The 14524-nt window shown below is 30.7% G+C and overlaps 1 protein-coding gene across 1 annotated transcript; it reads right to left on the bottom strand.

Annotated features, from left to right (window-relative positions):
- Positions 1 to 1153: 1153 nt before the first annotated feature.
- Positions 1154 to 4394, bottom strand: LOC149159726 (reticulon-like protein B3). The gene is made up of 5 exons (XM_089434400.1): positions 4187 to 4394; positions 3496 to 3676; positions 3153 to 3297; positions 1780 to 1849; positions 1154 to 1428 (listed from the first exon to the last, which is right to left on the bottom strand). The coding sequence occupies exons 1-5, from the start codon at positions 4392 to 4394 to the stop codon at positions 1154 to 1156; spliced, it is 879 nt and encodes a 292-aa protein (XP_089290526.1).
- Positions 4395 to 14524: the final 10130 nt, after the last annotated feature.

Here is a 14524-nt window from a genome sequence, read left to right as displayed (position 1 = left end):
AAAAACCTATCAATATCGAAGTGAACTTCTTTCATAGGCAAACATGGTTTTATCTCCAACCGTAAGTTATCACATCCTATGCTCTTTATATCTATATTAACTTTGAAGTTAGGGTTGCATATTTAAATTTCGAGGAAATGAGATTAACTTAAATATTTTTTACAATTGCTAGAGTGTGAGGTAATTTCTTAAATTAATGTCAAAGTAAGTCAACTTTTGGTGTTAATTTATTATTTTGAGATTTAAAGATACAATGATGAATAAAAGTGCCTGTGTTTTTAAAGTAGTGAGATAATTTTTAAAAATTAATTACTAGATAATTGAATTTTTTATGTTATTTTATTATTTGAGATTTAAAGAAACAATGATGAATAATAATGAAAATTTGAATTTTTTTTTGTAATCTAAGGAATATAGAGAAATGGCCTTCCTTAAATCTCTATGTTGACAATCTTTCTTCTTTGTGAAAACTAATTTTTAAATATTTTATTAAATTTAAAAATAGAAAAGTATCTATTAATTGTAAATTTATCATAAATAAAAGGAAAATAACATTTTCAATACTTAAAATTTAATTTTTATTTAAAAAATAATAATAATTTTATTTATCTGTACTTATTCCAAATTATTTTTTATTCATTTAGTCTATTCTTAAATTCTTCGTACATATTTCATTTTATGCCCTTATAAATTAAAGATAAAATATTTTAAATTAAAAATGTTAATAAATAAATAAAAAATGTAATAAAAATTGAATATCCTTAATTGTTTTTTGGGAAGACCTCTTTCACCACGTATACGCGTTTACTTCCCCACTCAGGGCCATGCTAAATTATTAATAAGGCTGGCCACTAACATCTTCGAAAAACTTTTGTCGTGATACTGACTTTTAAATTATATTTCCATGATTGTTAAATGTCCAAAGCTACCGTTAAATTGGAAAAACTTTTACCGTGATAACGCTCAATATCCTTGAACGTGTTATCATTTCAAAGATTTCGAACACGCGCTGACACAATATTTTCAGACAAAAGAGAAAATAATTATAATATAATTTAAGCTTGGCCCCGTCCTTTTATCGACATTCCAGAACCGATGCAAAGGTTCCGAAAACCTCATACTAGCTTACTACCGATAACATTTTCTTCTTTGGCTAAACTGTATCTGTAACATACAGACCTACGAGAGCCTTGGCATCATTATAGTTTTCGCCACTCCCGACAAGCAGCAAAATCAGCCCCTGCTTTGCCTGCATTTTCAGCACATTTAGCACCAAGCGCCTGGCTCCAGGCATAAACATGGCTGCTTCCAGTTCCGTTATGGACGCTGTCGCTCGATCTAAAATACAACCGCATAAATTATTCACGCTGTCATCGAATCCCGGGGAAGATATTACTGCTTTCGTAATTTTCCTGAACACATGCAAAACTGATAGCAGAATTTTAACTGAGTGTTAATAATGGATAGGGTAGGGTCCTGAACCTTTATAACATCCATATGGATAATGAGCTACAATACACTGAAATTGGAATATGCCTGAGTAAGTACTACTGCTAAGAATCACTGAACGTAAAGCAGCCAGGAGCACAAATGAATTTCAATTTAAAAGTTCAAAACCATAACCAGTGGTATGGAGCAGCAGAGATATACATAAAAGTTTGCTTACTATGATATATGCAACAAAATTACTTGAACTTGTCATAACAAAATGGTTGCGGAAACTACACTAAAATATAGGAAAAGAAAATGGGTATAGAATATAACCAGGATTGTCCTTACCAACATAGAATAGAGTCAAGAAATCAGCCCGGCTGTAAGCCACAGAAAGAAACCAGAGACATGCAACAACCTGTAAAAAAAAAATAAAGATTTATGATGATCATTGAAAATGAAATATTCCACCAACATGGATGTTTTCTATGTTGTCTTTCTGTGCAAATTTTTGTAGATGAGGGTGATGTGTAATTTGTGTTAGTGATCATTGTAAAATTGAATTAAAATATGTTTTTTTTGTTTTAATTATAAAATAATATAAACTATAATCAAAATAAAAAAATTACACATATTATATAGGGTTTAAAATAATGATGTGATTAAGGTCACTGTCAAGTTAGACATCAAATTGGTATATGAGACCTCTTGTTTCTGCCACAAAGGACCTTACATTTCAGTCCAGCTATTTGACACAATATACATCACTCTTACTAGAAAACACAAGCTCTTAACCATTAATAATAATAATAATAATAATAATATAATTGAAAGATTAAAAGCACCATTAATAATAATAATAACAACAATAATAAGTTAATTGAAAAATTAAATTCTTATTATTATAGCATTTCAAGTCATGTTATTTTACATTTTAACTTTCTTATTAAGGGTTAATTTTAAATGGTGCAAATATTTGCTGGAAATGCTTTCTTCCCTGTATTTAAGGGATTTTCAAGGAGTTGAATCTATTTATGCATTATAAAATGTAATTTAAAAAATGAAAAAATTATATATATATGGAAAGAGATTTATCTCAACTCTCTATTATCTATCAAGTCCATAAAAGTATGCAATATTTGGAGATACAATTTTTTTAAATTTTACACTTCAAGAAATTTGATATATCTCCATATTCTTCACATTAAAATATGTTCACTCCAAATTTAATCTGTTTAGACAAATAGCCTTTATGATCTTCTCGATTGAATTTACGTCAAACATATGCATTGCCCGCCTTTATTGCAGGCCATGATATAATTTTTCAAAGTGTTCTACATCGATAGAATGATTTATACGGCATAATTTTTGGTTCTAGCGTTTACCCGATAACCTGCTCTGGAATGAGTTTGCCCTATGTCTGAAGATATATTTTTGGTTTCTTAATACTGATTAGACTAGCTAGATACGTTTAAACTCCATTTCACGTTGGTGTCATTATGTTTCCTTACATAGTTGAAATATTATCACAGCTGCAATTAAAGAGCCTCTAAATGCCATCTGATTTTTTCCTACAACTTTTTTCTCCAATTGATTTAGTGAGCCTCTAAGGCAAGAGGTTTGCCTAGCATATGCTGGTTCCAATTGATATAATCACGCAAAATTAAAAGCAAGCAAAATATTGAACTAACCGATATTGTTGAGATCTAAAATGCACATACCATAAGAAACTTCTTCAAATATCTCCCACATGCATCATCGTGTATAACAGCAAACGCAAACAATCGGTTGATTGCAAATATGACAGCAGAAGCAACATCCTGAAATAGTTTAGAAAATGAAATCTGAGGAATACGCACTGGTTGTCTGCCCATGCAAATTATCAAGAGAATTTTCAGTCAGAAAATCGAATTCATGCCATAACCTTTGCTTATATCTAACCAGAAATGTTCTTTTGTGAATAACTCTTATTGTCGAGACAAGTGTAGAGTGTAAAACTGCATTTAAAACTTCAATAAGAACACATGGAAACGTTACCAATACCAAAGGAGCACAAGAACTTACTTGTTAAGCAAGGCTGATATTTTGGACCAAGTAAACAAGATCGTGATGCCAAGTATGAGAGCATGGTAAATATGTGCCAGTAGATAATAACGAAGCCTCTCAGACAGGAACCAGAGAAATATAGCACCGGCAAGAACACCTGCTAGGGTTTGCTTGTTCCTCCATAGCATTCCAACCGCAACTGCACATTCGATAGAGGGTTTTAGATAAAATCGAGCACTTCAAACTGCTTGGCAATGAAATAAAAACTAAATGATCTGAAAATCCGCGGGAAGGTTTCAAAATAATTCTCCTAGCTGACCTAAAATTAATATCTGAAACACATCTTCATTTGAGGCCGTCACAAAGGTGAAAATCAAGAAAACAAATATCCTAACTGGTGGACCGTAAATCACATTTCAAATTAGTGTGTATTATGCAAATATTCTTCAATTTTCTACAGCACTCTGTAAATATGCTTCTGTATTCTATAAGAGCAAAATTATTTCGTAATAGATTCATCAAACGACTGTAAATAGTACTTCAAATCAAGATGCCGATAATACTTCAAATACTGTTTCTATTGTTCAAATGCTTGAAAACGAGGTAAAAAAATAATAATTTATACTTTAAAGACTCCAAATCTGAAGACGAAGACTTCCTTTTAGACTGACTAATTGAAAAAGAAGAAACCAGAAGGTACACATAATACATTTAATGCCTCCGAAAAGCCTTTGGACGTGCTTCTTGCAGCCGAAGAGACGTTTTTCCAAAGCTGAAATTAAAGACGGCTCGGGTTTCTTGGATTTCTCGTCATTCGAATCAGAAGAAGACGAGCCGCGCCCGGGCTGTTTTTCGGCGACCTTTTCCAGCGCACTGTCCAGAAACGACGCCGCCTCCTCTGCAATATACTCTTCCATTTCGACTAATAAACCTGCAGCAAGAGTAAAAGCCTGTGGAAATACGTTCAAGGCTTGCTGCAGACTAGGATTTACAGTTAAACGATCAACAAAAACTTGCCAGAAAATGGACAGTAGATGCGCTACAGTTTGATCGCAGGAACAACGAAATATTTCAGAGAACTGTTGCTGAAGAATGTAGATTCAAGAAGATCATAAGTAGATATCTTTTCGAGGCACTCAATTGACGAATGTTACAGAGACTGAGCGTACCGTGGATTCAACAGTTCAAGTGGCGCAACAGAGATATTGCAAAAGCACGAAGGTTAAGGATCTCAAATTTCTTCAAATCCGGCCTTTAAGAGTTGCAATCGGGGTGCAAAGGATACTGAAAGACGCTACCGGAATTAAATATGAATTAAAAAGGGGGTTTCTTTGGAGCAAAGTTTTGCCGATGAAAATTTCATTCAATGCTTCCGGGTTCTGCCGCCTTCAGATTATTGGGGCCAAACTCCTGTGATGGCCGATAATGGAACTCCCTTAAAGATTTCCCGCACAGAGTTTTACCACTTGGGTTCCGATGGATTTATGAATTCATCTCCATCTATGCCTCAGCCTTGCCTCCGCCTTGACCACTCGGGTTCCCATGAATTCATGAATTCTTTTCCATCTATGCCTCCGCCTTTAGATGACCTGGAACCTGTCTCCACCTATGCCTCCGCCTTGAGGTGACTTGGAAGCTGTCGCCATCTATGCCTCCGCCTTTAGAAGAGTTGGAACCTGCCTCAATCTATGCCTCCGCCATTAGAAGAGGTGGAACCTGTCTCCATCTATGCCTCCGCCTTTAGACGAGGTAGAACCTGTGTCCGCCTTTTGCGGATATTTAGCGACTAAGAAACACAGCTAAAGCATTACAATGTCACCCTAACGCGAACGAAAAACGCCAAAAGAGCTGACTTACACTCGCCGTATAACACGTGATATTCTAGTTACCCCTAAACAACTCATTTCTCACATTTCAGCTTCACTGCACCACACACCGAACCAGTACGTTGCAATCTTTATACTTTACTTCATCTCCTCGATATTTTGAATTTTCGGTCAATTCTACAAACGATATGGTGCTGCCATCATCGAATGCGAAATAGAGTGGGTCGTAGGAGGCTACAAATCTGCTAGGAAAGTAATTTATCGGAATTTGACTATTTTTTTTTAAATTTGATTATAAGAGTGTTTGAATTCCGCGCTATACCAGTGACACGTGGAATTAGTTAATGGCTTGCTTCATATAGAAGAAACTAAACCTAATGCGTAGTAACCTAATCCCCCTTGAAAATATGAATATGTTATAATGCGTAGTAAGTTAATCCCCCCTTGAATTGATCAATATGATATTGTACCAGGGAATCTAAGTAAAAAACTTTCAATAAAAATCACATAAAAAAATAATTGAAAAACAGGAAAACTAAAAGAACCATAACACTCCTAGCTCTTCCATTTTACAAAAGTTATCTCTTCAATTGAGGCAGTTTGGCCTAATCAGTTATATCATGTAAAAGGGCATCTGAACACTGGCGGATGGGTTGGCCAATATTTTATCTCATCTATATCCCGCACTATCCCGGGATGGGTGCGCTCCCCTGCTTTTACAAACCACCGTCGGCGGGGACCAGTCTCATCTCGCGTTTTGACCGATCGATTTCAGTCAACGTTCCTGCCCTATGGATCGCCTGCCCAGTGCCCGGGCAGTGTTCAGGAATTAGAATCTATTGACTCCGTGTACTTGAAAAGCGAGACGATTTTTTTTTTATCAATTTCATTGCAAAGTTTAAAAAATATCAAATTCTTTTCAAAGTTATATTACCAATTCAATTAATTTCAATTTTGGGCTGCTTATGTTGATTATGGTTTTGACATATTTAATTTAATTTTCAATTAATTTCAAATTTAGGCTGCTTATGTTGAATATGGTTTTTACATATTTAATTTAAGTTTCAATTAATTTTAAATTTAGGCTGTTTAAGTTGAATATGGTTTTTACATATTTATTTTTTTTAATTAATTTCAAATTTAGGTTGTTTATATTGAATATGGTTTTTATATATTTAATTTAATTACTAATAATGATTAGCTTAATCACCATTAAATATTTTAGAATAATTTTAATAATATATATAAATGAAAAATTGAAATTTATTTTTAAAGTAATTATGTTTTTTTATTTTTTTAATTAAATTAAATAATTAAAAAATACCACTTAGTATTATAATTTTTAGACATATAATATTGATAAACTATGATTTATGATATTCTAACATAACTTATTTACATAAACAATAAACATGAATTTTTATAATTAAAAATATTCTCACATATATTAATTCTATATATAATTAATAATAATATTAAGTTAAATAAATTTATATTTAAATAATTTGTATAATTTTTTAATATTTTTTTATATACTTAATATTAATATTAATAATAATAATAAAATTATAATTTAATTAAAATATATTATAAGTTAATAACTATTAACCTAAACAATATATTTTATAATAATAATAATAATAATATCTATTTTTAAGGTTACGGCCAAGCCAAACACCAAATTTGTGTATAAGACCTTCTTGTTTATGGGACAAGGGACCCACCTCCCCGCAGAGTATTACTGCTATAAGTCTACGAAGGCATACATACTCTACCCCCTCTGGTTTTGAACCTGTAACTTCTTGGAAGGAAACACACTCTTAACCATTAGGCCCACTGAAGTTGTATATATAACTACACTAATTTTATGTAATCTTGTTACTCTTCACTCCATTTCACAACCATCCCATCCCATCTCATCCCATCCCATTTCTGACATCAAAATAAGGAAATATTTTTATTACGGGCGATTCAAATAGCAGATGGTGCACCATTTATTTGATACTCGAAATGATAAATAGCCTTTTTTTCAGAGGAAAAAAACCATCATAGATTTATATTAAGAAAATATAAAAATCTACAATACATAACAAAATTTGTGGGCAAAAAAAAAGCCTAGAAACTGATACTAAATAGCCTTTGAATATCGAATATCGTCATTCCTATTTAGGAATCTAGGAGTAGGCATGCATTTTGAAAATCCATGATCAATCTACACAACCGCTGGGCATCGTAATTAACCGGATAATTGTTTATTATAAGCTATTCAGGGCAAATTCAATGATAATTGTTTTAAAAAGGGATTATCGGTGATATGAATCTTGTATTTTTAGGAAAGTTGAAAATTGATATATGAAATTTGAAATGTATATTTGCAAATGTTATATAGTAGTTAGTATTTGCTGCTTAATTTAAATATAATTTAATAAAATAAAAAAATAACAAAAATAAATAATTTGATTAATTAATATTATTTATCTTAAAATACATATATTTATTTGTGTGTGTTTTATTTTTATTAATATATATAATTGTCTATAATTAAATTTATTAAAATATATTTTTAATATAATAATAAGTCACTTTAAATTGAAATATTGAGAAAAATTATAATTCAGGAAAATAGAAATAATAGAAAAAGAAAAAGTAAAAATAAAAAATTAAATAAAAAATAAAACTAAAATAAAAAAAATTAGTAACTAATAGAAATGGAAGATATTAAACAACCCATAATAAGATCTCAACCAATCATCTTACAAATAAATAAATTTCAATAATAATAAAAATAGAATTCCTAATGTTAAACTATGGATAAGCACAAATTAATATCTAGTAAAAACCAAAAATCCAAATATAATAAACTAGAAGTGTATATTTATTATATATTACTGATTTATGAATAAACAATAATTAATATATATAGATTATTTTCGTCAGAGTGTGATTATAATTATTTGTTAAAAAGTATTTAATATAAAAATGATTATGAAATAAAAATAGGTATAGTTTGAATGTTTTATGTTTATATATATATATATATATATATATATATATATATATAATTAATTAATTAATTAATTAATTAATTAATGAGCTTTGTTTTAAGAAGTGTGATTATAATTATTTGTTAAAAAGTATTTAATATAAAAATGATTATGAATTAAAAATAAGTATAGTTTGAATGTTTTATGTTTTTGTTTATATATATAATATGAGCTTCGCCTTAAGATTTAGCTAAAAATTGTTGTGTACACATTGAGTGTTTCAAGTTTTTTCAGGTTTTTAAATTTATTTATGAATTCAAAAATACATTTCAACCAGTTTTCTTGTTGATAATTGTATCACTAAGTTTTTTGGAAAAAGATAAAATCATAGAATAGTTAGAATTACAAGTTAATTTTTAATAACATCACTAGGTACTACTAAATATGGAACAATGAACCACATCAAACATTCCATGTATAGAAATATGATTTCAACATAGGGGAATCTTGGAGTGAGGTTAAATGCTCTAATTATGAAAGTCACAAAGAAAATAAGCATACCTCTTCTATGGTTCAATTTTTCATAGCATTAGAAGGAGAATGATGGTGGTTTCACATGTTTTTTATAGTTACCAAAGTTACCAACTTAACACGAAATATGATTTCAAAATGAGAACTATAGCCCTTAAAATCCATATTTTTGTGTAAAAAGAGATGGAAAAACAACCCCAAATGTAAAAGTTTTTTTGAGGGCTAAAATTCCAATATTTTTAACAATGACATTAAAGACCAAATATCATGAATAAGAAATCCTTAAAAATCAACTCCTAAATCAAAGAGTGGTTCTACCCAGAGTAATTTTTTTTTAAAAGTTAAATTTATTGTTCATTTGAAACATTTGTCTAAAACAACTTGCACCATTCTAACCCAAACTTAAAAATCAACCATCAAAACACACACACACACACACACACACACACACACACACACACATATATATATATATGAAAAATTAGAGCAAGCAAAACCTTAAACCATAAACCATAAACCATATATTTAATTCATTGTATTCATATCACGACTACATGGATTGGACCATTTTAGATATAGATGCCATTCTCAACTTATCAATGAATCATGATAACACATCATCAAAGATAAGTTTTACAACTCATATGTATGTGGTATCAAACTTTGTGATTGTTTAGGAACTCATAGCCTAACATTTTCTCCCTCAATCACAACTTTGAATAATTGTACCATTAACTTTTGATTTTGTCATATTTAATCTGAAACTATTGAATTGATCTTTGTTAAATATGTCATTAAAAAACTACCAATATATGAAAGTCAATGACTTATATGTATGAAAATTGTCATTCTTTTTTATTATTAGTGATTTTGATTGATTTCAGGAGACTACTTACTCTGTTGGAATTCACAAATGCTGCTTTAATTTTAATTGACTTCAAATCTTGAAGCTTTAACTATAATATCCCCCTGTTAGGAGTAAAGTGAGATGTTTTTCAATAATCCATTCTTGAAAGGATTCGAGTTGGAGCTTGGATTCTTTATGTGGTGATTTTGTTGATTGACCACTAACCAATTTGATTCGAATAAATTGGTGGCTTATGGATGGCCATTTGAATAATGTGATGGTTTTGGATGACTACTAGGGTCTATGCATGTAGTTGGGTTACATTTTTTGGCAAAGTGGGGGCACATTTTGGTGAAAAAAGGGAGCTCGACCAAGCTGCTTAAGGGCTTAGACATAGCTTGATCAAGAGTTTAAACAAACTCTTTATCGATATCTTATGTAACCTGAGTTAACACAGGAGCTCGATCAAGCTCTAGGATCGATTGTGCCCTAGGGCTCAATTAAGCCTCTATTTGGAATTAAAAGGCGTGGTCGCAAAGCCATTTTTGTAGACTGTGAGGCAAACAACAACTCGACCGAGGCATTTAGCTACATGACTGAGGGTCTTGGAGCTCGAATGAGCATTTGGGAGATGGAAAAACAACCCCACCAACGTCCTTGAAGATCAAACCAACCACTGTTTGCAAGCCAAGGTAGGTTTCCTATCACTTTTTCTCTATTTGAATTATATTTTCTAGCGAATAATAATAATAATAATAATAATAATAATAAAAATAAAAAAATAAAAAAATTGAAATGAAAACCCACCATACAAAAACCATGAAAACCACACAAAATAAACCATGGAAACCACTAAGAAAACCCTTGAAAAAAAACCGTCAAGAAAACAACCATGCAAAAAAAAAAAAAAAAATTGAAATGAAAACCCACCATACAAAAACCATGAAAACCACACAAAAAAACCATAGAAACCACCAAGAAAATTGTCATAAAAACCTTTGAAAGCAAAAAAAAACCTAAAAAAGCACAAAAAAAATTGTTATAAAAATCTTAGAAAGCCAAGAAAACAACCTAGAAAACCACAAAAAAAACAACCAAGAAAACCCTTGAAAACCACAAAAAAAAACTAGATAATTTAAGTTTTAATTTTTTTTCTTTTCATTGAATATGTTTTCAATAATTGCAATGATAAAATGTTTATTATGATTTTTTTTCTCATTTTGAATGGTAAAAGCTTTATTTTATAATTATTTTATGTTTTGAAGTTTTTTTTAGGAATTTAGTAAAATAAATTTTCAAAATATTTTGTTTTTTTGTTATTTAAAACACATGTTAAATTTGGAACAAATTTGACAAAAGATATGCCCAAGAAAACTCCAAAACATAAAATATAACAAATAAATAAACAAATTATAAGCTTAAGATTGACATAATGAATATAGTTGTTCAAATAAACCTCTATTTATAAAATACAAAATTATATTTCATTTTTTAAATTTAAATTAATTTATATTCTAAATATCTATTTAATAATAAATATAGTACCATTAATTTTTAAAAATTGATTACTTAAATAAAATATTATCTTTAAAATTAAAACTCCAAAACATATATATATTTGTTTTATATATATTCTTCATAATTATATAACTATATATATTTAACTATTATAACTATAACATCACATATTGATCTATATATAACATATAACCTAGTTCTAGAACTATTTAACTATATATATATATATATATATATATATATATAACATGACTATAAATAACTATAAATTATGTATAACATAACATTATAACTATAACATAATCTAACCTAACATGTAGAAGATAATTCTAACATTTAACATAGAATAACTATTTAACATAACACATATATATGAGTTCAAATTTCAACAATGCATCATTGATAGATACAGTAAATCTATGATGAAAAGTGCATTTAAAGTGAATAAAAGTATTTTGACTATTTTCTAATTTGTACCATGTTGTTTCATTAAACAGTGTGTTGTACAGAAGCATTGTCTTCATGTGCTTGCACCTAGTACATATGATGTGTCAAAGTCAAACATTATAAGAACTTAAAGTCTATTGGAGTATATTGTTGGCATGAAATTTTATTAGTTTTACAAATAGGTTTATTTCAATTTCTTACACATATATATTTATATATTTATGCCCTATGAATAAAATGCATTATTTAGAAACAGGAAAAAGTGTGAAGGTAGATTTGATCACTTGTTTCGATTGTGTATACATGGAACTCAATACTTTAGTTGATAAATGATCAAAAAATGGACTCTAAAGTTTAGGACTTCATGCTAGATTATTTTACTTGAGTTTAGAAATGGTTTTCTCATCAACAGTATTTCTAAGTCAACATTTTTTTCTTGGATTAGTTTATATGTATCACGTGTAATAGTTTTGTATTATATGTAATAGTTTAGTCATCGTTTTTTTTTTATTAGTTTAGATGTATTATATGTAATATGCAAAGCCATCTCTTATACAACCCCCAACAACAGGATGTTAGAGTGTGGGGGGATCTGCTATACATGGTCAGGCTCATGATAGATCATCCATCCCAACCAGAGTGTGTGTTCCACTCATATATCCCAGCTTTGATACCAGCCGAAGTCTCAGAGGCAGTGTTTTTATCTTTGTTGGTGATCATATTACAAATAATGAACCATATTCACCTGCTACAAGTGCATTTTTAAATCCTCTTTAAAATTTATGTGTTTCTCTCTTAAAATTGTCTTTAATTTTTAAATCATCTTCAATTGATGTGTTTGAATTTAATGTATATGTTATTATGCTTCTAGTTTGTTATATATATGTTTAATTATTTTTATGATTTACAAACCCTCAGCAGGGTGAAATTGAGGATCACAGTGCAATGTCGATCCCTTTGGAGGCAATGCTACAACTAGTATCACACTGGAGGATGCTACAACCCAACATACATGGATCATATGAGAGCTGTGTAAAATCACCGCTAGTTCACCTACTAGGTGTAATTTGTTTTTTGATGCTAGATAACATCAATAGGTTGATTGAAACATACTGGAGGGTAGGCATAGAGCCAACTCCTATGTTCAATACAAAGGATCAAGAGGTAGGAGGTTAGAGGCCCACCACAGGCCCACATACTAAGGATGTGGTGAAAGAGAGAACCAAGAACATTGATGTTCATGGGGAGTTGTTCGACATCCCTCTAGAGTGCCCTACTAGACGTCGAGGTCTATGTTGATGTAGCCCCTTTTGTTTATGAACGATTGTTTGGAGCTTGGGGCCAATTCCCCCACCATGACCAGGTCCACCTTTACTTTGAAAATCATATATATGTAGAGTTCGTGCTACATAAGAGGCTATATTGCACCAACACATGATTTGAGTTTTATGTATCCATCTTGGGATGTACCTATGATCGTGACAAGGCTCGTAGGGACCCTGGGCATGTGCCACCACCTTTGAGATTATTGTCATTACCATCTTGGGGCATGGTATTATCAACAGAGATAGAGGAGTCGTCACAACTCAACGCTGAGACCAGGAATACCATTGCAAATAGCATGTAGACGACATTGGCTAGTGCACATGTCACATTGCATGGAGAGATGAGCAGACCACCACCATTGCCTCATGACTCACCAGTTCCATTATATGATGATTCATATCTCGTGAGTCTACCCATTGACTAGCTTTTGTCATATGCATGTATGTGTTGTGATGTCATCTGTGACACTTGGAGGGTGCATGACCCATGTGACACAAACTAGGTACATATATACACAACTTTTGACTCTTATTGTCAAATTATACATAATTATTTATATTAATTTAGTTCATATTAGATTGCATTTATATTAATAAATCCATGATAACATGCAAACACAACCGAACTACATGGATGCGCTTACAAGGTCATTCGAGGAGCCAACTGATCAACCAAACTAGCCTCCACTAGTGCATGCTTCCATAGATTCTCCTCCACCTCCATCGCCACCTCATACCACTCATGTGGATGAGAGTCACTATGTACAACCACATGGAAAAATAGTTGAGGTAAACATTTTTATTCCTAATATTTCAACATTTTCTTTTTCTAAGTTACATGCATGCTAATTAATTTGTAGACTAATTATAATTTTTCCTTGCCATTGTGTACATAGGCCCATATGTAGAGTGTTGTCGATGTCACAATTATGTGGATGCATGAGTGGGATGTTGGGTATAGAGGCATTGATGATGCGAGTCCATTGATGTAGGCCCCAATCTTTGAAACATAAAAGGGGAGCACCAAACCCAAATTCATCAGACCCCTATCCTAGATGACTTGCATTTAGACTCGAGTGAGGTTAGTAGATTCATATATGTAATTAAATGTGGTTCAAAATCATTTATTTCCATATTGTTTATTTTGTACAAATAATGATCTAATTAATTTGAATTTGAATGTGTTATATTGCAGTACCAGATTATGGATGATTACTTTGTGCACCTGAACTCACATAGGAGTGCTAGTGGTACTTTGAGTAGATATTTTTTATATTTTTAGGTTCATTTCATAGGGTACATTCACATGTGATAGAAAATTTGTATATTTTCAGACATGGACAGTTTATGGATGTACATGAACATTATTTCAGTTTATGGATCATTCATGTAACATTTGTAATTTGTATATATTTCATATAGACAATTTATTGATACATTCATTATTTTAGTTTATGGATTTTTATTCATATTGTTTATGGATATTCATTAAATTTTGAATTTTATGGATCCGTTAATTATTTCACGAGTTTAACATTTTTTTTATATAGTATAACTTTTTAATTCATG

This window comes from Pinus tabuliformis, chromosome 5_2 (assembly GCF_031772625.1).
Source record: "Pinus tabuliformis cultivar Carrire ecotype Pingquan chromosome 5_2, CPIR1, whole genome shotgun sequence".
Lineage (NCBI taxonomy): Eukaryota > Viridiplantae > Streptophyta > Pinopsida > Pinales > Pinaceae > Pinus > Pinus tabuliformis.
The sequence above is the reverse complement of the archived record's forward strand: the minus strand, read 5'-3'. Positions and strand labels throughout refer to the sequence as shown.